Here is a 25,610-nt window from a genome sequence, read left to right on the forward strand (position 1 = left end):
TGTAATTGTGTTGTATACCTAAAATGTACCAATAAAAGAATTTAAGTAAAAAAAAAGATTTTAGACAAAAAGAGTAAATAAACTAAGATTATAAAGTTGAATTAAAATTCACTTCAGAAGTAACAGTTGGCTATTCAAAGTTGAGTTGTTTAAAAAGTAATACTTTAAGATGAAGAAAATAATTAACAAATGTACCTTCTCTCTTCCCACTACAGAATAAAAGCAGTAGTCTCATCTGAGAATTTACTTTTGTGAGTTATAGATGCTCACAACCTAATCTCTATAAAGATAAAAAATAGAGGGTGTGATCCTGGCATTTTATAACATTCTAATTGTCACTTAAATGTGAAAGCAACAGAGAGGCATGCTTAGATACTGTATTAACAGGGATTAACATTCAGACAAAAAGTTCAAATTAACAATGACATAAACAAGAAAAAAGTTAATTTCTCTTTTATTCCCAACTATAGGGTTAGTGTGATATTCTACAGTATAAGAAGCCCAGAATTCTTCTATATTATTGCTTGAACTTTGGTGGTCTACATTGATTCAAGAATTGTACTATGATTGAAGATGTCCACCCATCTCTTGAGCTATCCAGGAGGAAATAAGAACAAACTCACTTTTCTTTAAACACACTACGGGGAGGAAGTCCATTGTGGGACTCCCGAGTTCGTACATCTCGCTGGATGTACCAGACAGAACCATAAAGTCTTCTTCATTCTTCAGTCTGAGCCTCTGGGAATCCTGAAGTTGTCCAGTCGTCTTGGCCCATCCGACACAGGTCTTGGATGCACCTGGCCTGTCTTTGGGCAGGGTGGGCTTTCGTAGGGCTTGCTGTGAAGATGCCCTGCATTCAGGTTGCTGTCCAGGCGCATGCCACCTGTGCAGGCTGTCGCCTCACCTGGGGTCTACGGCTCAGGGTACTGCCCCACTATGGCGAAACTCCCACTGCTTTCACTGAGAGGAATAAAGTCTCCGATCTTGGAGACGGGCCTCTCCCACAAGCGCCCATGGAACTGTGTTGGGTGAATTTACACACTTGTACAGTTCTTCTGGTAAGAGTTCTGCTTTCAGCTTCCCTCCAACCCATCATATTTATTAACATGGGGAACAGTCTTGATAAAAACTTCCCAGAAACTGACTCACAGTTTTACTTACGTTCTACTTTTGAGGACTTAGCCACAGGACTATAATTATCCTTAAAAGGTGGCTAATAAGTGTAGTTTTTGTTTCAGGAAGCCTTGTACCCAGCTATAAATTTCAGCTTCTATGAATATAGAAGAGGGATTGGCAAGTGAAGGGCCACAGGCTACTACAGCCCACTGCTTAACTCATAAATAAAGTTTTATTGGGATATAACCATGTCTATGCGATTATGTATTGTCTATGGTTGCTTTGTGTTACAAGAGCAGAGGTGAGTAGTGGAATGTAGACTGGAGGGCATGAAACCTAAAATTTACTCTCTGGGCCTTTGAAGAAGAGTTTATTGACCCTCGGTGCTGATACTGAGGGACACTGCACACTGTCCAGAGATTTGGGGTCTCAGGACATGCACCGCCAATGCTCTGTTTAGGTGAAGACTTCATGCTGCATCCCATGCATCAAAGAAATAATTCATTTTAATATCCAGGAAGAAGATTCAATAATGTTGGTATCAGTGATAGCAGTATGATCTCCAACAGTAGGTAAGGAAAGATGTAGGAGATTTGAACACTTGACAAAATTCAGGAAACTGAATGCACCCAAATTGACCAGACCCTGTGCCAAGCAATTTCTCATGAAATTTCAGGGGACTAAAATCAGAATGTATTCTTCACCACAGAGGATTTCAACTAGTAAACAGACAAAAAATATAACTAGGAAACTTCCAAATGTTATAAACTTCAATAACATACTTGTAAGCAAGATATGAATCAGTATAGTATTTCTATATATTATATATTATATATTTCAGTATAGTATCAGTATAGTATAGTATTTTCAGTATAGTATCAGTATAGTATTTCTACATATTATATATTATATATTATATTATATATAATATATAATATATATTTCTATATAGTATAGTATTTAATTTGTTTAATTAAAAAACAAAGCATTTTGGAATCCAGGATGAAGAGGTGTAGACTCTACAGTGGTGGCAAAAGCACAGCACACATGCTACAGTGAGCTGTTTGTATTATTGAAAGCTCTAAAAGGTTTGCTATCACTGGAGTAGAATGTCACCAAATATATAAGAGAAACGCATGGGCTTATAGGAATATATAGGAAACGATGAAGTTCAAGCCCAACCTGGGCAACTTATGGATTCATAAGACCCCTTTCAAACATAAATAAATAACAAGGGCTATAGATGTAGCTTAGTGTGAAGGCCCTGGGTTTAGCACCCAGGACCACAAAAGAAAAAAAAAAGATTCAAGTAAATTATCTCGGTATAAATCTCAAGAATAACAAAAATAGCAGCAAATCAAAAAAGCTGAAAAAAAAAAACCCGTAAGAGTAGATAGTAAAGAAACAGCAAATGATCACTAAGTCATAAAAATAAAGCCAAAATTCAGCTCTATGAAGCTTGATGAAATTGAAAGATCCCCTAGTAACATCAATAAGAAAACATTCATTGTTATTCATTGTGAATGAAAAAGGTCACATCACGACATATACCATAAGCCTTAGGTATCGAATAAAAGGTAGTCGGGAACTATTTCTTTGCCAAGAAATTAGAGTAGTATTCCATCTTTTTCTATTTTTAAGAAGAACTCATGAAAATTCTTTATTCCTTAAATATTTTAAAGAATTGACTAGTGAATCCATCAAGCTTTGGGGTGTCTGTGGCTGTGTCCAGAGACGACTGGCTTGTAGGCTAGCAAACTGAGAGGGAAGCTCTGCCCTGATTTTGGCACTACAATCCAATAGGCCTATAGCCTGGATGGAATAAAAGGAAAAGAAAGAGGAAGTTGGCCTGGTTTGAAAAGTTTCATTCTGCTTGAGCAGGGTTGCTTTTTGCTACCACAAGACAAAGACCTCAGGCTCCAGTTTCTTCGGTTTTCCAACACAGGCACCTAGCAGTGACTCTCCAGGGAGCTCGCAGGCCTCTGCTCTTGGGCTGGCGCGCAGCCTTGATTCCTCTTGTGCTGCGGCTTCCAGCTTCCTGAGCTGAGTGGTACAGGATCCTCCTGCTCTCCAACCGGCAGACGGCCACTGCGGGCTCTCCCGCCTCTCCTCTCGTGAGCCTGCCTACTAAATACGCATCCTGTTCCTCTGAACCCTAAGCAAAACACAAAGTGTGACTCGACTTACATACATCTTAAACTAAGAAAATACGAGGCACACACTGCCTTCATTATCTCTTTGGCATCCCTAAATTCCTCTTCTTTATCCTTGAAAATACTTTAATATTTGACTAAAAAAAAAGAAAGTAACAAAATATATTTAGGAACTTTATTCCATATTTTATTTCAATTCAATTTCTGTACATTATGTGTAAATGCTTCATGATAAATATTATATAATTAAGTGAAAGATTTTATCACCCAAACATAAAAATAAGTATTCTACTATAAAATAAATCATAAAAACCCAAAGAATATTTACTTAAAAAATCAAAAGCAACACACTTTTATATTTTCTGTATATATATTTTTTTTTTTTTCTTAACTCATTAAGTACAGCTGAATTATTTTTAGTATGGCTTTTAGCTTGACATTCTATAACAGTATCATTACAAATAAATCTTCCAAATAGCTGAAAAGAATTTATAAAATCTTAGAAGCTGGCCTACAATAAGAGAAAGTAATGGTCAATAGGTCAACTTTTGAAAGTGATTAATTTTTCCTTACTCTTAGTTTAAAATGTATGAGAGGAGATGATAGTTTCAATGTTCTCCGTTAGTTTAGATGATTAAAAATGATAGTATAGCCGGGGATTTAGCTCAGTGGTTCCACCGCCTGCCTCGCAAGTGGAAGGTCCCGAGTTCGATCCCAGGTATCAAAAAAAAAAAAAAATGATAGTATACATTTTACACATGTCCATTTAATAAACACAATCATAAGTGAGGTGACTATCAATAAAAAGGGAAAGAGTTGGGCTGTTCAGAAGCTTTGCTGCTTTTGTACCCTCCAAAGGAAACAGCACTAGCAAATCTAGGTCTTTTTCTTATCCTTTTAAAGGACATGTCTGTACTAGAGGGACTTAACAAATCAGCCCTGCTGACTTGCCTGACGGATTGAGGCAGTACTCTGCACAGAGCCAGTGCTCAGGGTTACTACTGACTAACTCTTGCTAATGGAAAGTGTGATTTAATCATACAGAAATTGTATGTAGCCATACAATTTGACCGACTCCCTGTTTTAGGTAAGACGGGACCCTTAAACAAGGTTTTCTCAAACCAGGATTACACAAAACAGAAGGGAAAATCAATAAAAAATACACATACACACACACTCCTCTGGCCTTAATGCTTCAAAATGTCTGGCTCAATGCAAAATGGGTACATCTAATACACTTTATAAAATGAAGAGCTGTCATCCCCTAAAAATAAGCGGGCATCTATGTATCAATTTCATAGAAGTCTTGGTGGGATTTTATCCACCTAACCACCAACGATGATTTTCCTATGTTGTATTATGTATACATTTGAAAAACATAATGATATACATAGATATGCTTTATTGCTACCTTCAGCAGGATTGAAACACTATATCAAATTTTATTTTGGTGGTCCTTGTATTAGCTTTCAACCACTTGATCAGCTGATATCACTAATAATAAATTTTTTTTATAAACTAGAGTTTGCAAGTCCTGTCCCCAGACTGTAATATTTCAAAAAACAGTCTTAAGCTTTGGGAAAAAACCAATTACAGAAACAGCATTAAAAATGCCAAGCACCGGGCAGAAGCAATTCTGGATCAGTTTTAAAAAGTGATTGATGAAACCCTAATCCAAGCGGAAGGAACAGTTTCATGACAAGCTGTGACCATTCCACACACTTCATTAGCTGCCTTAATTAGCCTGGTGTTTCAGGTTGTTGGAACTGGTGGGGACAATTTTCCTCAGAATGCAAACATCAAAACACAGCGTCCCTCAGTCCTCAGAAGAGGCTGATGAGAGGCTTTTCTAGTCTCTGTTAACTGAAGGATTAATTACTGCTGATGGGAGGCTGTGGCGTGATTGTCACTCTGTCCATGTGCATTACTTTTAGCATCAGAAGAAAGACATGGTTGACACTGCCCTACTCAATCAGGCAGCTTCACAGTAGAGCACAAAGTCTGTTTTAATATCCAGGGTGTTTTTTGATTGATTTTTCTTCCTGCTTCCTGGGTCCAGGAGTCACTTCTATTTACTTATATTAGAATTTTAAAATAGCCTCTGAAATATTGAGAGATTTGGTTAACGTACTTTGCCCCAAGTTATAGCTTCTTTACTTATGCCAGCAAAACTGCGATTTCATGTATCTCTGCAATTACATAATGACATCCTTCAAACATGTTTATCAACTGTCTAAGTAATTTCACTTACATTTAGAAGGATAATATTATAAACTTATCCCCGGATTAAGAAGCACACACCCTGACTTTTCAGAACATTAATTCATGAAATCTACTTAAAAGATGGTAGGAAGGGGACTTTATGAAATTTTCTTAGAACAGTATTTTCTTTTAGTCTTGGCCGCAGGCAAAGCTGATCTAAAATCCATAGCATATACCAAAGGAAAACCTCATTAAAAATTACACAAAAGTCTTCACTTTGAAATTCCCATGGATTTACTATTATTTAATTATTTTCATTACATATTTTTTTAAATTCCTATTTTTCTATCTTTTTTTTTTAAAAGTACTTCTTTGGCCTATACCAAGTGAACTAGAAGGACTAACTTAAAGAAATGTGGAAGAAACAATTACAGTTAAAGAAACTGATGGTATTTTGGGTTCTACTACAACACCAGAATGGAAAAGTTTTAGTGAAGAAACATAACGACATCAGAGAAAAATACTTCTCTGAGTTTTTAGAGGAAGAGTTTTCATAGATTCTACTAAAATCAAGTTCCTTCCATCTCAAATATTTCGGCAAACGTATCTTTTAGGACAGTACTATCCAACAGAAATATAATGTGGGCTACAAACATAATTTTTCTCCTAGCCAAATTAATGATAATAACAAGAAATGGGTGGAATTAATTGTACTTTAGGAAAGTATTTTAACCCCAGAGTCAGCCTTGATGCATAGAAATGTGTTCCTTACTTCTCAGTAAATAACTACTGACAGAAGCATCATCACATATTTCTCCACAGTCCAGCCACAGTTTCGCCATTAGAGTTATTAGATCTTTCCCTACAGGGAGCCCATTCTGACGGTTTAGTACTTGTGCAGTGAATTCAGCAAATATTTTAAATATTGCTCATGCTTATAAATAGCTACCTGGTCATATGGATCACGGTTAACTAGTAAATCTATGGTTAATTTAGCCATATTGTTGCTTTTCAAAGCCTTCTCATCAAACTGCTTTTCCCTAAAATCTCAAGACACAGACTCAGAACTAAAATACTTGAGTTTAGCAGTGCTAAGTAGCCCTGTAGAACACAGAAAGTAGCTTCAATCTCTGTTTGTCAAGCCATTTGCTATTCAAAAACTATTTTAGAGATTATCTCTGCCTATGGCAGAATGAAGAAGGCTTTACTCCCACAATTCTACATGTCTGCTTTTATACAACTTGTTTCTTTTTTTGGTACCTGGAATCGAACTCAGGACCTTGCACTTGAGAGGCAGGTGGCAGAAACACTGAGCTAAATCCCGGCCTACATGTCTGCTTTTAATCTTTGACTTAATTTTTAAATAATAGAGGATATATCCCAAATAACTATAATAATTCCTACCTAACATTCTAGACTACTGCTTCATTATGCATCTATTGTCAGATACAAAGAGAGAAACTTGAGACTTCAATTATAAAGTATCAAAGAAAATAACTTCTTGAATAGTGATGATTTTGCTATTGAACATGTAAAATAAGTAGTTTGAGCATTATATCCTTTATGAAAATACTTCAGAGAAAGTAGCATTTTGTCACAAAGACTGGCTTGATTTGAAAGGACTGGAAATCAACCCAAACTATGTTTGTTCCATGCAAAAACCTCTGCTTGGAAACATCTTACTGTACAACAAAGAGAAGCCACATACCACTGGAATTGGACTGGGTAGAATGAAAATAGTGGGTGAAGTTGCCTTGGGACTTAGAAGAAAATAAAATTAATACTTCAAACGCTCCCAAGTAGTTGCTACCTGGCAGCATGTCATGGAGTGAACGAGAGGGCCCACATTTTCCTTGGGATTTCTCTAGTATGTACATGACAGCAGACAACTCATAGATGTTGCTCTGTCCCTACTGACTTCATGATAGAAAAAGTCCAATTTTGTGAGCCCTGTTTGGAAACTTGACAGGTTGTCCTTAAAATGATTAAAAGTTCTTTTTTTGAGCACAACTTGACTTGAGGAAAGTTCTGAAGCTTAGTACCCAAGTAGAGTATTTACAATCTTTGGAGACATCTGGTATTGCTGTTTTGTGGAAAAAGTTCTACATGGCCATCTTGATAATTTCTTTCCATGTTGGCATGAATTATTGCCCCAAAGCCCTAAATGGAGCCTTACATACTCCTTTAGGATGGTCAACTTCAGAGCCAGGGCCTTTTCACAGGAGCTTTTGTGAGAAAAGTAGAATGTGAAATGAAAGTCTTGAAGATAAGGATTCAATTTGAAGTTGACATTTCAAAATAATGAGGAATAACATAAGAAGAAATTTATTCCTGGACTGGAGTACTCACTCAGTCTTACTGTTATTATTCAGTAAACATTACACATGGTGCTGAAAAGTCAGGGGTCCTTTTGAACAAACTCTTACTCCAGAAAGTAAGAGTGGCGGAAGATAATTATATCTAGTCTGTAATTCTCAAGGAAGTGTTTTAGAGGGCTGAAGTGGAAAATGACAACTTGTCGATTTCTGTATAGGTGGAAATTTCTGAACATCTTCTGAAGTTACTTCTGCTCCAATGTCCCTAAAATGATATAGGGATCCATGACTTTCAGCTGTCACAGACTTTATCAAGAATGCAGACTCCAATACAAATAACCACAGTGACTTCAGGATAAAGGAAATGAAAAGGCATACATCCAATCTAAAGATTTCTTAGAAAACTCTTATATTCCTTTACCTCAGCTTCTGATTCTCTCACAAAGTGAGTTATTGGAGTTCTGATTCCATTCGACACTACATATCCAGGTGAATTATTATTTCTGCCTCTTTTTGCCACTACAGCAAAAATTAAAATCTAATGCCAAAGATAATAGTATTACCTGAAATTTGTTTTTATACAATTTCATTTCTTGCAATTTATGAATTTTTACATTTTTATTAAAAATGACATTCGAGAGTCATAACTAAAAAAAACCCCTCCTGTTTCATTTCATCTGTAAAGAAAAGTAGTTTCAAGTGAAATAAAAGACTATATACAAATTTGGGACATATCTGTAGGTCCATACTTTCATTGTGCTTATAAGAGCTTGCAACACTGGGGCAAGACCCCTCAAAAGACTGCACGTGCTCTGCATCAGATCTAATGCAGGACACAGAAATTTACAAGATCGGCCTACAGTGGCTGCCCAGAGTCAGATGCAGAAGAGTGTGAAAGATCTGTCCTCACAAGAGATCCAAAGGATCCAGCCAAAGGCAAGGAGTCCATGCCAGTGTCCCGTACAAGTCTGCATCAGGAAGCCAAAGGATCCAGAAGGGTCGGCACTGGGAAGTCGAAGGGTTGGTGCTAGAAGCTAGAGTCTGCACCAGCAGGCCAAAAGGCTGGTCCTGGTAGCTGAAGAATCTTCACTGAAAGCCAGAAGAGGATGCTCAAGGTGAAGGTGAAGACCTGAGCTCCTCGGAGGAGAACAGCCGAAGCTCCTCTGAGGAAAATCAACTGCAACAAACCTCTTCCAAGGAAAATCAGCTGAAATCCTTGCGTCTGTTTTCCTTTTATACCATTCTGACAACAATCCTCCTTCAAGTGGGTCTTCCACGCCCAGAGCCATGCTGATTCAGTTCAGCTGGGTGTTCCCACTCAAGCTGACAATTAACCACTTCACCACCACAGTACTGGTTGCTGAAGAGAGGGTCCACAGCTTCAGTCAGATTCTCTGAATAGTCAGTTGTCCAACAAGGAATTAACTTGTGCAACACACTGCTTGCCCTGTGCCACTGCCCCGTATTGACTGCACTGTCATAGAGAAAATCATCACAGCCCAAAGCAGTGCTGCAGCCTTTATGTATGTATGTATATATTTATTTATTTCTATTGTGGGACAGGGTCTAGCTAAATCTGTGTTGCAGGTTGGGCCCAAACTTGTTTCAGTCTCCCAGAATGCAAGGACAACAGGAGTGTACCACCTCTCCTGGCTGAGCCTGCTTTCGTGTGAAAGTTTCGACCTGAGAGAGATGGTTCTCCAGGGACTCCTCCAGGGCACCCCGTGGAACCCTTCCCATACCTGGGTGTGGTTCACGGTTGGGCAGGAAAGGACTCACCAGCTCAGGGGCCAAGGGCAGACTAACCCTAAATGTGTACACAAGACACGCTGTGGCTATGATGCTCAGGAAACAAAGCCAAGTATGTTTGGCTCCCATGAGATCATGATATATAAAAACAACAACAAAAATGACTACTGAAAATTTAAATATATAGAGTCTGCCCAATAAATGTAAACACACTCCAGGAAAGGAAAACTAGTATGAAGTTTTGTTAGCAGACGGTGCCACCCTCATGTGGGGACCCTAGAGGATGTGGGAGGTTGCAGAAAACCCACTGCTCTGCCGGCCCTTAGAGAAGAAGCTGACAATGCGGGTGCAGCAATCTCAGTGACAAGGTCACCCGAGCAGCAGCTCGCCCGCTGGTAAGCGTCTGGAAGCCCATGGCCACCGCTCTGAGCACCTCTGGTCACTGTGGAGGCCAAAGGTAACTTGTATTAACCTCAAGATGGCTCAATAAATTTAGTATTAAAATACTTAGACAAGGTTTTCTTTTTCTGAAGTGTGTATACATCTTTTTTTGGTGGACTCTGTATATTGCAAAGATGGTAATATTTGAAAGCATCCTTCTTTGTTATGGAGTAATAGACTGCCTAGGAAATGTTATAAGCCCCATAGCAGAAGGAAGCTTTCTGGAAAGTGAACCTTATTTTTGTTAGAATGTCACCAAAAAACAATCGTTAAAGCTACCATTGATTTTAATGCTACTAAGCCATAACCTTATATGAATGCAGTACCTACATTCTACACTGATTTTCTTCATAAGACACCAAACATTTAACATTTGATACCTCAAAATCTCCCAATTTAACAAACTCATGCAACTTCTGATCCCTTTTTCTCGTCAGCTTTTATGTATTCCAGAACAAGGAGATAAAGGAAAGTTAGAGTGTGGGAAATTTTATCAACAGTATTTTAGGATAAAAAGAAAAAGCATATCATTAGTCATGAATAGGCTTAATCTAATACTTTCTGTCATCTGGTTTTTTTTTTACACAGATTTAGAATATTTTCTATATTTTACAGTTTAAGTAACACTAGCCATGAACACGAACTGAATATACATTTTACACATAGAATGTCATACTTCTTTAATTATGCCATTGGAGTTACGAAGAATATCGGTACTTGCAGATTAGATTGCTTCTACTCTTTGACATTGTTTATGTATATTAGATGTCAAAACTGAGATGACAGATGATTTCTCAATTCAATTAGCAAAATAATATGCAGTGTCTCAAAAATCATAGAGATTAGCAGACAAAGCTTCAAACAGGTACAGTTTCAAATTCTATTTATTTTTTTCAAAAATGTTATTTTCAAGAAAATGTTAGCCTTTTAAAATGGCTCACAGATTTTAGTAATACAAGTGGCTTCTGAATATTTGGACAAATAAAATGGAAATAATTTTCTTAAAGAAGCACACACATGACATTAAAAAATACAGGAAAAAGTATATAGTGAACATTAATTGTTCTTCAACAATGCCATAATAAATATCCTCCTAATATATGGCTGTAGGATGGTTGGCTATGAAAAAATTTGGACATACATGCTTCTAATCCTCTAAGGCAAATAATTATGGACTTATTCACAAACATACTCAGAAATGAAATCAACACATTGAATACATACACACAAATTTTATTTTATTTACCACAGGAAAACATATTTTTGGACTAGGATGTCATTTTTGTATCAGCCTTTGGTCTTTCAAATACCAATTAAACTAGCTGGTAATGCATAAATTAGAGGAAGGGAGAGCTTTCCTAGGAAGGGGTAGGAGACTGCTAGTGTGTTGCCCTCGCATTTGGCATAAGACTGACTGCGTAGATGATTCTATATGGTGCATGTTGAGTGTGAGGTGGCTCTGGGATAAGCAGAGAGAACCAAAGAGCATTACTGCAACATCTTTTCTCTAATTCTGCTTACAGGCAAGTTACATGATTAAATGAAGAAGGTAGGGAATGTAAGGCATTTATAACACAACAGACAAATGATAAAGCATTGCTAGTTAGACAGCATAATAAATACCATCTAATTTTCTCTTTAGAATCCATTTATTCTTCAAAGCCCTTGATCATCGTCAAGGGACCATATTTTCCAACCAAGGAATTACAGCAGAGGGAAATTAGATTTTATTAAATATTCCAATTATTGTGAGCAAGCCCTTTGCAAATAGCTGCTGGAGTAGACTTAATAAGAAAGTAAGGTTATCGTTCGTATCCTCACAACCTACAGGATGAAACAGTTTAACTACTTTTGCATTTTTATAATATTTAATAATGTTCTGAAAGTCAGCTGCTGCCACGACTACCAAGTTATCACTTTCTAGTCCTCTAGTAATTCATATTGGTTAGAATTTTAACATACAAGCAGATCTAAAATTCTTCCTCAGCGTTTAATCTTATAATGTCACCTAAAAAGTAACTTGCAAATTAATTCAATGTTAACTCAATTATCAATCTCCCAGAGAGACTGCAAACTGCGACCTTCCCAAAGTGGCTTGGTAGTAGCTTCTCAGGACAAAAATGAAGGCTTAGATAAATAATTGGATGAAGAACATCTTTAGGGAAAATACATTGGCTTTAGGCAGAATTTAGAAAATATTTGGTTAAGGATATTAAACAATGATTATTTTCACAGTGGAACCCTGTTTTTCAAATGGGCTGTCAGGCAGGAAGCCCTGTGTTCCCAGAGTGAAGGGAGACGTGGAGTTCAGGGGTCCAGGTGCTGAGAGCTCAGCCCCCAGTACAGGAACGGTGAGGGATCCTAGTGGGGCAAAAGGAGGAGAAGCATTGGACGCATCTGTCATTGTTAGGGTCCCTGGTGCTACTGACTTCCTTTGCCTTTTTTATAAGAGGTTAAAAGAATACAAAGTGCCAACTTGGAGATTTAGTAAAACTAATTTTCTAAGAGCTGCTTTTTATATTTTGATATAAAATCAAAGACAAGATACGAAAGGATACAAAACGCTACCTATGATTTCAAATCTGACTCGGCAGTAAACCTTCACATAGTGCCTTAGAAGTGGTACAAATTTGATGTTTAACATATTTAATTTTTAATGTTTACATTTCATGATAAAGCATGAACTAGATAACACAGAAAGTGAATTTATGTCAATAAAGACAAATTAAGCTTTTAATCAATCTCTCTAAATAGATCCTTTCTAATATTCATACTAAAAATAGGGCTAAAAACGGATAAATTTTAAATTTTAGATTCATTTGTACAACCACAGAGATGGCAAAAGAAATATAAATATTTAATATTTAGAAGGACTTTATATCTTAGGTTAAAAACAATTCCCCTTCTAAGATAATCCTATAAAATTAATAAAGACGTTATTGTCTAGCAAAAATATTTCCAATATTGGAGACAGAGAAAACTTCAGCACCTTAATTCTAGCATATAAAAAATAAGATTAAAAATACCTCTAATCTAAGCATTCTGGATAAAAGATTTTAAGATCTTTTTCAGGCTTAGACGATTTTGAGAAAACAATGAGGGGATTGTGTGGAAGAAAGAATTGAAAAGAAAGCTAAAGCCTGCTACACGGCCAAACTCAGCACCGTGGCTGGAGCAGAGGAGGAAGTTAGATCAGGGAAACCTGTGTGATACAAGGGCTCCCGAAAACTGCGCTGTCCTCGGCGAAGGAGGGAGAGGGACTGAGCAGGCCGCCTTTCTCATCCTAGGGAAAAGGAGGAAAGTCTGGCCGGGGCTTCGGCACCGTGAACTTGTCCTTGTGGCCATCTCTACCTGCATTTATACCGCCTGCATAAAGCCATTACATCAAATGTGGCTCTCGGCGATCCTCAGGGGGAGCACCAAGAAGCGCCTGAAGAAATGCACCTTAAATCAGACTTTAAAGAATCCCCATATATAAAATCCCAAGAAACAAGCACGACCAAACACTTTAAGGCAATAAAAAATAGTAGAAACGAGCAAAAACTTAACAAAATAGAAAATAGGTGACTGTCAATCACATCATGAGTGAGAAATGACTGACTCGAACTTCAAAATGAGACAAATAGGTCAGGAATTATTGATAGCGAATATAAAGTATTTTATATATTTAAAAAGAAAGAGAAATTTAAAATGTGAACATTGCGCATGAAACTATCAAAATTAAGCCGGTCACCCGGAAGCGGATGAAACAATGTTCTTATGTAAAAATAACAGTCAATGAGAATACAAACAACAGAGGACTCGCTACACAGCTGAAGAAGGAGATACAGAATACTTCTATTGAAAGTATGCTGGAAAAAAGTAAAAAAACTTGGCCATGAGAAAAATGAAATAGTGGTTAAAATATTAACATATCACCAAGTGGATGTATAACATAGATTTCCAATTTAAAATTCCAGGAAATGCTATGGAAGAGGAGGAAGGAACATTACTCGAAGACATAGCAGCTGAGACTTAACTTGGCAAAGGATAACACAGAAGGAACCCAAGGAATCCCACGCAGGATGGGTAAGAAGAAATCTATACCTGAGCCTATGGTGTATGTCCATAAGCCGCGTAAGTAGAAAAGCTATATGAAGAAGACAAACTCATAAAACAAAACATGGGGGAAAAATAAACATGGAGTTTAAAGAGAGTAAGAAGTCGACAAATACCTTCTCATATTTTCAGCATAAGTTGTTAACAAAGGCAGGTAAGTTTTTACATATGACTTTTTCGCTTATGAAATTAATGATGATAAAACAATATTCAGTGTCCCTGAGAATATAGGGATTGAAAACTCACAAAAACTGCTGGAAAATTCAATCAGTGTGATGATTCTGGAAGACACTTGGCGAAGTGGAGGAAAAGCTTAAGCGCGTACACTCTTTAACCTAGGGTTTCTCAGCAGTGGCTGACATTCAGACGGACCTCGCTTGTTGTGAGGTGCAGCCTGGGAACTGCAGGGAGCTGAGCCATCCCTGGGCTCTAACCGCGAGCTTTCCTGGCCTCCGACACCCAGTTGTGACAACTAGAAATGCGCTGCCCCATTGGCAGCATCGACCTTTGAGGGAGCCACTGCTCCAATGTCTCGGAGCGTATTTCTAAGCAGATGCGTACTGGGTACAGCTGGAGGTGCGGGGTGCTCCCTCATCACTCTTTCCAAAGTGCAAATCTGATATAAAACCACAGGAAACTGGTTAAATAATAATATGTACACAACATAGCATAATGTACTCAGGGTGCATGTCTTTCATCTGTAGAGATCAGTATGGTGCATCTCCCTACCCCCAGCGTGATCTCTTTTCCCTTTCACAGTCCAGCGTATTCACCTTATTATCTACACCCCATATCTCCTTTTTATTTTTTCACTCTCTGCTCAACCCAAGCTAGTCTCAGCCTCCATATTGTCGTTAAATCAGCTCCTGTCAAGTAACCAGTGACCTTCATTTTGCTAAATCTATAGGGCTTGTTCAGTGCTCGTCCTATTTGAGTCCATGGCATCATTTGGTATGGCTCATCACTCTCTTCGTATTGCATCATCTTTCCTTGACCCTCCTGTTATAAGATATTCTCTCGATTTTCCTCACGTTTTATCTACCTCCATTACAGGCTCAGCCTAGTCTAACAGCTGCTGAATACTGGCATTCTGCAAAACTGCTCCTACCCTCTTCACTTACTCTGTAGTCTCACGCTACTCACTGTCACGGTTTCAATCAGTTTTTAATAGAGCAAATGCACTTGATTTTGTAACACTAGTCAAGGCAGTAGTTCCATGCAACAACTTTTATCTTCAGCTTTCAATTTGGCATTTCTGATTGGATAAGTCAATGTCATCCCAAACGCTAATGTGTCCAAGAAGGAACTCAAATTCTATTCTCTATGGTTGCCCCCAATTCTGCCCCTTTCTTTCTCCCAGTCTAAATGAGTAACAACACAATAAATTTGTCTCCCCCTGCAGAAAATCATAAGTAATTACTAAGCTTTCCTCTTGTTATTCCATCATATGCAATCCAGTCTCAACTTTTAACATGAGGTGGTCTGTATTTTTAATATTTCTGAATCAATGTATATCTCTCCCAATCCACTGCCATTGTTCTTGAACGAATTTCCATTCGATCTACCTAGACCACTGCATGAACTGGTCTCTGCCCCATTCATTTTGACCTCTCTAAATCCATTATTCATACTTTACCCGAGGGAGCATTTCAAAGCACACATCTCATCATTTTAATCTTTGGTTGAACCCCCTCACGTCTCCTAGAATAAAGGCCAAAATTTTTAAGGTGGCCTGGAGTTTATCTGTGGGTTCCATTCCTGGCTTACCCCCCAGTCTTGCTGTTCAGTATCTTCGCTCCCACACTCTCACTTGTAGCCTTTGTAACCTCTTTGTAGTTTCTTGAAACTGGAAAGTTCATGCTCCTTGGGGATGGAGGTGTGTGCTCTGCACAATCACAGGTGTTTGGCACTTTGATGCCTCTGTTCAGAGGCTCATCCACTCACTCACTAAACACACACACACGTACATACCCTGCCCACGCACACACAGGCACACGCAGAGTCTAGTTCCTGACGACCATGTCTCCCATCTCAGGGGAAGCATCATTTCCTGAAGTTCCTCCAGACTCCCAGGAAAAAAAAAGTTCTTTGCTTTTCAATCTTACAGATCTGGGGCCCTTTCTTTGGAGCATAATTTCTATTATTTCCAGCAAACTGTATGGCCAGTGGGAGCAAAAGCCATGTTTGCTTTTGCTCAAGATGACATCCATGATGCCTGGCCTAGTGCCAGATCGACAGCAGGCACTGTATTTGTTGAATGCCTAAAAACACCTGGCATTACCTATGACCTGCAAGGAACGTTAGCTGTCCCTAAGAAAATGGAAGTTGACTAAATCCGATTCTCTACACACATCAGCCATTCTCCTAAGCAAAATATTTTTGTTCAATTATGCCTAATTATTTAATTGTTTACATTCACTAATGAAATGAAACAAGACAAAACAAACAACTGTAAGGGGCTGTTTTTCAGCAAGTGCATAATCATCAATCACCATGGACCGAAAGAGTCTTAAAATTGCATGAAGCTGGTCTATTGAAATAGAAAGGCATATTTTATCCCAATCAATGCATAAAAGTGGAATTGCCCATAGCCGAGGCATGTTTCTCTGCTGTGTAGTTCAGCTGTAATGATCCCCACACACCGCATTTGCACATCAATTATGATAATCATAATCACGGCCGTTAAGCTGAATGTTCATTACTATCAGGATGCTGGTGACAGCAGATTCAGTTGCTGGGTGCCTTGGGCAGCAGTCACAGCCCCACCCAAGTTTCTGCAGACAACGATGTGCCACATTAAGTCTATGATGTGTTCCACATCCCACTCTATTCCAAAAGCGGTAGACAGGAAAGGTCAACTTTATGTTCTGTGCAATATGCTTAGGTTCTCTAAATTAATTCTTTGGAGTCCTGGATATTTTTATGCTTTGTAGCTTATAAAATCCTGCTTAGAACTAAAATGCATGTGAAGATAATGGGAGAGGACAGCTGGACCGCTGTAATTCACCCATAATAAGGGATACAAGGAAAGGCCCTATCAATGGAAAGGCTCCATCCTAAAAGTCTCTTCCTGAATTTTGTAAACAAGGGAAAATATGAAATGGTTCCACTAAAATCAGTTGACTCAAATGCATATGGAAATTCATTCCAATTCACATAAAAGGCTAAGAGTATCATTTCTGCTTCAGTAAATATGAACATATGTGAATGTCTTGACAACCCAAAGAATGTTTTTAGTACACTGAATTTTTTATTGTCCAATTCTTTTAGACTACTCAAATAGATTAAAGTAATTGTGACTGACTGGTAGGTTCTCCTTATTTAATTTCACACCTATTTTTCATGTTGAAATCAGTATAATAAAGAATTTATAAATACAAAGTTTTAACCTGAACTCAAAAGTTTGACCATTTAAAACAAAGGCAGAATCAAACAATTTAATGGAAGAAGCTTGCAGGTAGATCAAAGAAATATGACTAAAACATGTACATGATTTTATTATTCATTTCCACTTTGTTAAAGAAAAATTATATATTTATGTTATTGTCATTGACTTGCATAGTTTTAGCAAAACCTGCATGATTCATTCTCACTTTTCTGATTTTTGTGATTTCTTTACATTGTACTCCAGATTGATAGCATTAAGAATAAGAGGAAAATTAAATGTTTGATATTTATTTAATGTAAGTGTGATTAGACAAAGAATTTTGAATTCATATTTTATTTTCTGCTAAAGGATAGCCTTTAACATAACTGGCTAACGAATCTTCTGCAAGCTATAACTTCCATGTTTAAAGATAATAAAAGAGACAGTAAATTCTTCACGTAAACAGTTTTGAAACAAAGTAGAAAAATCAGAGAATGGGAGCCAAATAGAGTCAATGGAGCCATTTCTCAGCTGAGATCAGTCTAGTGCAGGCAGCTGAATCGCACACAGTTCAGGGTGGCTGACGCCTCCCTCTCCCCATGCAGCCACCATGAATCCACGGCAGTCCTATCTCCCTTCAGTCCTTTTGAACCTAATAGCTCTAGTCTCCCTGAGACTATCTTTAATCCACTAATAAGAAATAACTTATGGTCTCCACTTTCCAAGTTTGGCCACACAGAGGGATAATTTGCTTATTTAATATGTTTTTTGAAGAGATGAGAAGATGGGAAAAACAAGGAAGAAAGAAGAAAGGAAGGCTTGGAGGGAGGGAGATATGTAAATTTGTATTTAGTATTTTCTACATTTTTGGTAGGGTTAAGGAGAGCCTATGATTTATTAAAAATTTTTTAAAATAAATATTTTTTTAAAACTGTCTTGGAACCAAGGGTGAATTGGATCAAAATACTCACTGTATATATTCCTCCTCCCATGAAATTGCTAGTGGTTTAGAAGACATTTTAAAAAACTACTTAGTGGTTATAAAAGAAAAAAAGATTCCATTCCAAACTCTCCCCATTAGCCCCAAGCACACTGTACCCATTTTTGCAATCCAATATTACATTGTCCTTATAAGAAAGAATGGTCACATTTTCCTTGCGGGTCTAAGTTTCTTCCTCTGGGGTAATGAGGGTTTGCCTGTTGTTTGTGTTGCTCTTCGTCCTGGCCAGTCAAAGGCTGGAATTCCTAAACTGCTGACCTCCATGTTAATGGCTCCCCTTCATTGTGTGTGCATATAAACTCTTCTCATCTAAGATAATTTTCCTTTGTTTTTATTTCTGCATCATGCCCTCTTTGTATTTGACTTCTAATAAGGATCCTAAAATCCTCTCTGGAAAGTACTGTGCAAATCAACGGCTCTTCACTGACAAGAGATGAACAGAGCCCCACGTCGGGGGCACTGGCAGCTCAGAAGCCCAAATCCCATCTAGAAAGCCAGTCCCCTTTCACTGCATCCGTGTACATTCTGCTATAAATAAGCTACAGAGTCTGCTGTAAGAATTTTCCCTTTTTGATCTCCTATCACATGGTATCTTGGTGTTTTACCAATTCAGACTTTTTTTTTAATTTAAGAGGTTTAAAATATCCTGAAATCAGGTAAGAAATAATAATTTGCTTCCTTCCTAATGTTCTTAATTCTAAAGCCCTTATTGAATTCTCAATACGGGTAAGGAGCATTTGTCTTCACTACTTTCCTCACTGACTCATCATAGGCCTATCGAAAGTTTTAATCCAAGCCAAGAAAAGGTAAATCTAAAAGGTGTAGATATAAAATATTACAAAATGAATGATAGGATTTGAAAGACTGTAACAGTGAAATGATGCTCACACTAGATGTTTTTAAGAAACAGAAACTATTCTAAGATGTTCTTGGACTATGATATGGTTTCCTTTTTTGTTTAACTGTCAAAGTTTCCCCCATCTATGTGGACAGCACAAAGACAAAATCACATTACGTGTACGCATATGCACACATACGTAACGCACACTTACTGTGCTGTGTACATACATGTATGTCACAAAGTCAGGATGGAACTGTGAGCCCCCAGAATTCACATTCTGAAATGTAACTCTCAATGTGACTTTGTGGGAGACAGGAAATAACTTTAAGGAAATACTTGAGTTTAAATGACATCATATAAAAAATTGTGAGTGATGTTGAGTTAAGAACACAAAAACATTTGCTAAATGAACATGTGACATGGTATTTTATTCATCCCCTTATTCTCAGTGCCTACTAACATTTTTGACTAATAGATGGTAAAAATATAGTGAGCACAATGCAGGGACTTCATCAGCCATGTCAGCAGACGCCAGGCGTGGAGACAGGATTACAGCAGCAACGACGCTGCCCATGTGAACTACAGGACTGAGGATCTGGACAGAATGAAGGTGGCCCATGGGACTCCCTGGATTCTGTACAACTGGCCCACTGTTCTACAAGGAAGGCAGGAATGACCCTACCGCCAATTTGGAAGTCCCTGGGGCTGCCACTTCCACCACAGGTACAGAGGGCAAAATTGTTTCCTTCTTGGTTTTCAAGGCTCAGGCTGCGGAGGGTAGGATGACCCCATGCAGGGCCTGCAGGTCAGGGACACTCTTTCAGAAAGCCCGGGGGCAAAGCCCGTGCAGAGAGACTCTCCCTACCCTAGCTCCAGGTCCCTGGTAACCACCACTCTGCTCTCTACTTCTGTGTTTGACCGTTTTGATTCCACGCAGAAGTAAGATCTGAGTGGCCTTATTTCAGGTAACACCAAGCTGTACGCACACATTGATGCAGAGTGAGAGTGACCACCCATGCGCTGGTCTCCATGCCTGAGAGTCACCCCCATTCTCTTCACACTCAGGCACTGCCACCCTGACACCATGCCAGAGGCCAAGTCCATGCCCCAGTCAAGGGGCACGTGAACAGGAAAGACGCAAGAATAACAATAATGGAAAAGTGATTTAAATCTCTCTTTAACATAGGTCAGTCGTACCATCTTTAATAAAGTAGCTATATATAATTTTGTGACCAGGAAGGTTTTAATTGTAACAAGAATATTCATATTTGCTGTAATCAGTGCATATTTTTTAACCCTTTGAAAGGAGCTCCATTTCCCGTGTTTTGTTAGCTCACCTTGTCACAGATCCATTTCCCCGGGTTTTCACTCCGGAAGCCTTGTTTTCTGCAGGAAATGGGGTCGTACTTGCTTGAGGAAAACAGGGATGGCATGTACTTTTCTTTTTTATGGTGGGAAGAAAATGGCAGAAACCTGAAATGATATTCAAGTAATTTTCTTAATTCAGTTTCTAAGACACTTGATTCTAAAAACTAAGGCTCTGGAGAGCTGGTGTTGTGAAAGCACCGGGTAGTGTAGAGTCAGAATGCCTGGACTCCATTCCCAGCCCGGACACTGCCTGTGCGCGACTGGATGAATCTCCATTTCCTGTTCAGCAAATCAAGACACTGCAACTGCCCTTGTGGAATCTGCATGAATTTCAAATATATTGTAAATACAGACAACGTGGAATGATTAATTTACAAATCAAAGATGTCAATTTACTCAAAATCCATCACATAAGCAAAATATTCTTCATTTAAACTATCATCCTCTCAAAAGAAACAAGAAAGCAACCAGTAGAAGCAGTTCTCATTATAATGTGTTTTCTTCAAATCTTCAACCACCCTAAAAATGGACAGAAACTATGAAAAATGGAGGTTTTGAATCATCCCAAACCTCACTCACATCTCAGCTTCGCCCTGGCCATTATTGGCCGTGTTCTGTTACCAGGTCACTTGGCCTATGTGAGTTTTACAGGGTTGTTAGGAGGAACATTTATAATATTATGTATATAACACATAGTATTTTATATCATATATTATTTTATATATAATACTTTATATATAACATCTATATTTTATATATGTAATATTATAGATATAAAACATTTAACACGGCAGCTGTAAGGAACAAGTGTCCTTTAATAATGGTGGCGATAAAAATACAACCAAAAGTAGAAGTCCCTTGTTGCACTAATCATTATTAGCATCATTATGACTACCTTTGATATGGTCAGCAGAAAAGACCACACTTTCAAAACCCATACAAACTCACAGAACATCTAAAATTGTGGATGTGCTTTTATTATAACATGGGGAATTGCTGAAATCCCTCACCTGAATCCAGTAGAATAATGATAAATGAATAAAAAAAGTTGTAAACCCTTAAGAAGAAAGAGAACCAAAGGCGAAAGAACGGATGAAGAAAACAGCCAAGTCTCGGCAGCTGGGAAGAAGGCAGGCCCATCGCTGGTGGAGAGGAGTGGGGGAAGCTCAAAGTCAGGTGCCGAAGCCAAAGGAAGCACCTTGTCCTGCAGACCAGGAAAGCACAGGAAGGGAAGCTACAGGCACTGCGGGAGGGGCGGGCCAGGAGGTTAGATGCTTACAGAGAGAGCCAGCAGGCCCACGCACCACGCACACACACGCACGGGACGGACGGCCTGTCCTCAGATCGGTTTACACTGGGGCTCTGCTCCCAGGCGGTCCCGGATGGGACTCCGGCCTCAGCCCCGCTGCTACACTCTCCCTGCTCTGCCCCTCACACCCCGAGAGAGCCAGCAGCTGCCCCTCACCCTTCAGAAGATGGGTTCTACCTTCTCAAAAGACAGAGTTCCCAGAAAATCGCCCGCCCTTGGAGAGGGCTTGAATACAAGGCTGCATCACCGCGCGATAAAGCCTGGTCCAGTCAAACAGCCACTCACACACGGCTTTTGACCTGATTATTTAGACTCTCCTATTATATGCAGATTTGGAGAATCAACATAAAAGGGAGACACAAACCTAAGCATAAAAGAAAACACAGAGGGAACCGACTTTCACAATTTTCTTTGTAATGTAGAAAAGCAAAGCGAACTCAGAAACGTCTAATGAATATAATCGAAGAAATTATGGTTATCAACACAGAGCTAGATTTTAAAAAGGGAATATATATACAAACTCTTGGACATGAAAAAAAATACAAAGTGGCAAAATTCTGATGAGAAAAATATTTTGAAATTCTGACTTGAAAGACCTAAGGTTGAGATTCAGCAAATATTTATTGAACCATTACCATGTATCAAAATTTTCTCATATATCTTGTCAACTTAGCTTCAAGGATTAGAGGACTATTTTAAATAGAGTTTAAAGTCTTTATAGATCGAGCATTAAGGTATGTAATGCAACTTTCCAAATAATATCAACGAATCACTCAGCTCTTTTTCCTTTTAACTTTCATTGTCTTCCTTTTCATTTAGTCCTACTACTCACAATTCTCAGTTTTCCACAGCCCATTTATTTCACTGATGGTCAATTCAAATATTCAGGTTGTAAACTTCTATCACTTATTGATTCAAGCCTAAATTCTTCAACCTAGCTGTCAAGCTTCTCAGAGTGCACTTGATCTGTTCAGTCTTCTCCTGACCCACCTGCCATCCCATCAAGGCTATTTGCTTTTCTGTCTTTTCTCCCCCGCCCTAGCCCTGTGCCTCAGGGCTCCTGCCCCCAGGATGCTGACCATACACTACCCACCTTACCAATTCTCTATTGTCTAAATATCCACTGAATAGACTACATTAAATGAAGTGCTTTTACATACTGGCCACTTTGAAAAATACAGCAATGTAATGATAGAAGACCCACCATATTTAAATGGAATTGACCTTAGAATAGGGCTTCAGTATGAAACAAACTCACAAGTAGAACGTCATAAGTTATGTGATGAATGTGTGCACTAGAGGAAGTTTTATGTTTGTTCATGCATGTGGGGATGGGGGGTTCCTGGCAGGGAGTTGGAGGGGAGGCAGGACAAATAATTTCTCCACCAGAGCTGAGTATGGAAGCACAACAGAGTTCATCAACTTAGGAAGTGGTGGAGGCTGTTTTAGAAAAGAAAACAACATTTACCCAGATTGGAGTTGAGTTAGGGTATAAAAATGAGTTCTGAAGGCAGAAAAAAGGGTTCAACATAGCTACAAAATTGAGTTATTTTGAAGGAAGCAAAGTAGATCAGAAAAGCCTTAGAGTGGAGATGAGATACCCTATTATACAGAATATGTGTAGTAATATATTACAGATCTTTATACATTGCAAAGCATTTTTCTTTATTTTTACATAGACATGAATTCGGACTGCCCAATAGGGTAGTTATCCAAGCCACAATAGATTGTGTCTTAGGTGGATTATTTCAAAATTGGCCATGGTGGTGCTGATTTATTGATATTAAGATTCATGACTATGGAACAGGTCTCAGACACCAAACAGGTCATAGATCAGGCCCCTCTCTGTAAGGGGCTTCCAGTACGATACACACACTAAGCAAAAAGCAGGATAAAGGGACGTTTTATTACAAGTTAGGAATTGGGCTGCAGCCTGCAATAAATTCTTCGAAGAGCTATTCAGGAGCATACAAATATGTCTTTTTGTCTAGACTAAAGACAGAAGAATCAGTGGGCTACTGTGAGTTTCTCCCAAAATTTATACCAGAGCTTTTGAAGCCAAGGCTCTCTAATCTGAGCACTGCTCTTACACCCACCCTCTGTGCCCTAACTGCAAGCAAAAGTCAGAGCTATGCTGAGAAAGCACAGTTGCTTCCTGGGGAGAATGGGCTTCCTCTCTCCCAGTGGTCAGTATGAGGAAAAAGAGACCCCTCCCAGGATTCTTCTCACAGGGAGCAAAGCCGCAGTGACACCTTTTTATCTAAATCCTGAGAGGGCCAGAGAAACTTTCTAGAAATGGTCCCTCAGGAGACCTATCACAACCCTCTTTCTCCATGGGCTGAATAAAGAAGATGAAAGGAAGAACATCCACCATAGGCCCATGTGTTTAAAGCTTATTCCTCACCGTGGTGCTATCGGAAGGTGGTGGGACCTTTAGCAGACAGAGCCCAGTGGGAGGCTGTAGGTCTCCAGGACATATCCTTAAAGGGGATGTGCCTGGCCATAAGGTAAGGGCTTCCTCCACCACGCACTCCCACCATAACATGCTGCCTCAGTCCCAACTGCAATGGGCTAACAGACCATGGACTGAGACCTCTCCAACTGTGAGTGTCAATAAACCTTTCATCTTTTTAAGTTGATTATTGAGGGTATTATGTTACAGTGGTGGAAAGTTGACTAACACAAGGGTTGGTGATTTGATTCATGGTTATTTAAATCCACCAGATATGTCTTACATAAGTAATCTGTCTGATACATTGTGAGGCACACTGTGTGCTTGAAAGAAGGTAAGTAAGCAGATGCCCCACCTGAAGATTCTTAAAATGTAACTGGAGAATGAAGATAAATAACTACAATTACATAAGGGGAGGTAGTGAAGTTCTACGATACAGACAAAACAAGAGTCCAAGATCAGTGCTGAGGACAGCATCTAACCTGGGCTTGAAGAAAAGTCAGATTTTATTAGGTAAAAATAGGAACTGCTCAACATCTCTTGGGTGTTATCCCAGCTACACACATGGTTGCTAAGCCCGGGAGCCATCACAAGGGCTCTGTGCTGGTTCCTTCCTGAGTAAGCACAAGGTGGACACAGCGTTGGGAAGGCTGCAAACACTGTGGACTGCAAGGTGGCCATAGGCACATTCCTCCCTCCACTCCGTGCTGCAGCCTCACACGCCAGGCCATCCTCCGTGCTGAGCCACGTCTGGCCTTCACTGGAAGAGCTTTCTTATTTGTGAATGATAAAATCAATATGGAAGTCTTTCACAAGTGACTACCAACACATTCACCTTTTCATGTGGGAAAAGAAAAAGAAACACTTTTCCATTGCCTTAGAGTGGGTATAAAATTATTTAATTTTCAAGTTTCAAACTTCTATGCTTTATAAATGAGAGAATGTAATGCAATGAGATCACAGTATAGCAAATAAAATATTATGAATTTTACTAATTTAATATTTGAGTAATTAAACGTGCTCAAGTAATAGTTTGCTTTGTAACAACTACCTAATGAGGGCCTTCAAGATGCTATTGTTTCCTTGGCATGCGCTAAATAATGTAATAAATTACACAAGAATCTATTTGAAAATCATTGACTTTTTCTTTTATATTACGTGAAGCAGGAATTTTGCCAAATTTTTTTTTCTGTTTGTAC

At 38.7% G+C, this 25,610-nt stretch overlaps 1 protein-coding gene across 6 annotated transcripts in view; it reads right to left on the reverse strand.

The window, feature by feature from the left end:
• Spata17 (spermatogenesis associated 17) overlaps positions 1-25,610 on the reverse strand; it is a 195,474-nt gene that overhangs the window by 39,810 nt on the left and 130,054 nt on the right. For all 6 annotated transcript variants that reach the window (XR_015450762.1, XM_004867388.4, XM_087209870.1 and 3 more), the window contains one exon: positions 20,620-20,755. Coding sequence is in view for 5 of the 6 variants with exons in the window: in XM_004867388.4 (XP_004867445.1) it covers positions 20,620-20,755 (136 nt within the window). In the remaining variant the exon portion in view is untranslated. The remainder of the gene's footprint in view (positions 1-20,619; positions 20,756-25,610) is intronic.

Source organism: Heterocephalus glaber, unplaced genomic scaffold (assembly GCF_053883595.1).
Source record: "Heterocephalus glaber isolate CG9 unplaced genomic scaffold, H.glaber_assembly_v1.0 deba00001067, whole genome shotgun sequence".
NCBI classification, from domain to species: Eukaryota; Metazoa; Chordata; class Mammalia; order Rodentia; family Bathyergidae; genus Heterocephalus; species Heterocephalus glaber.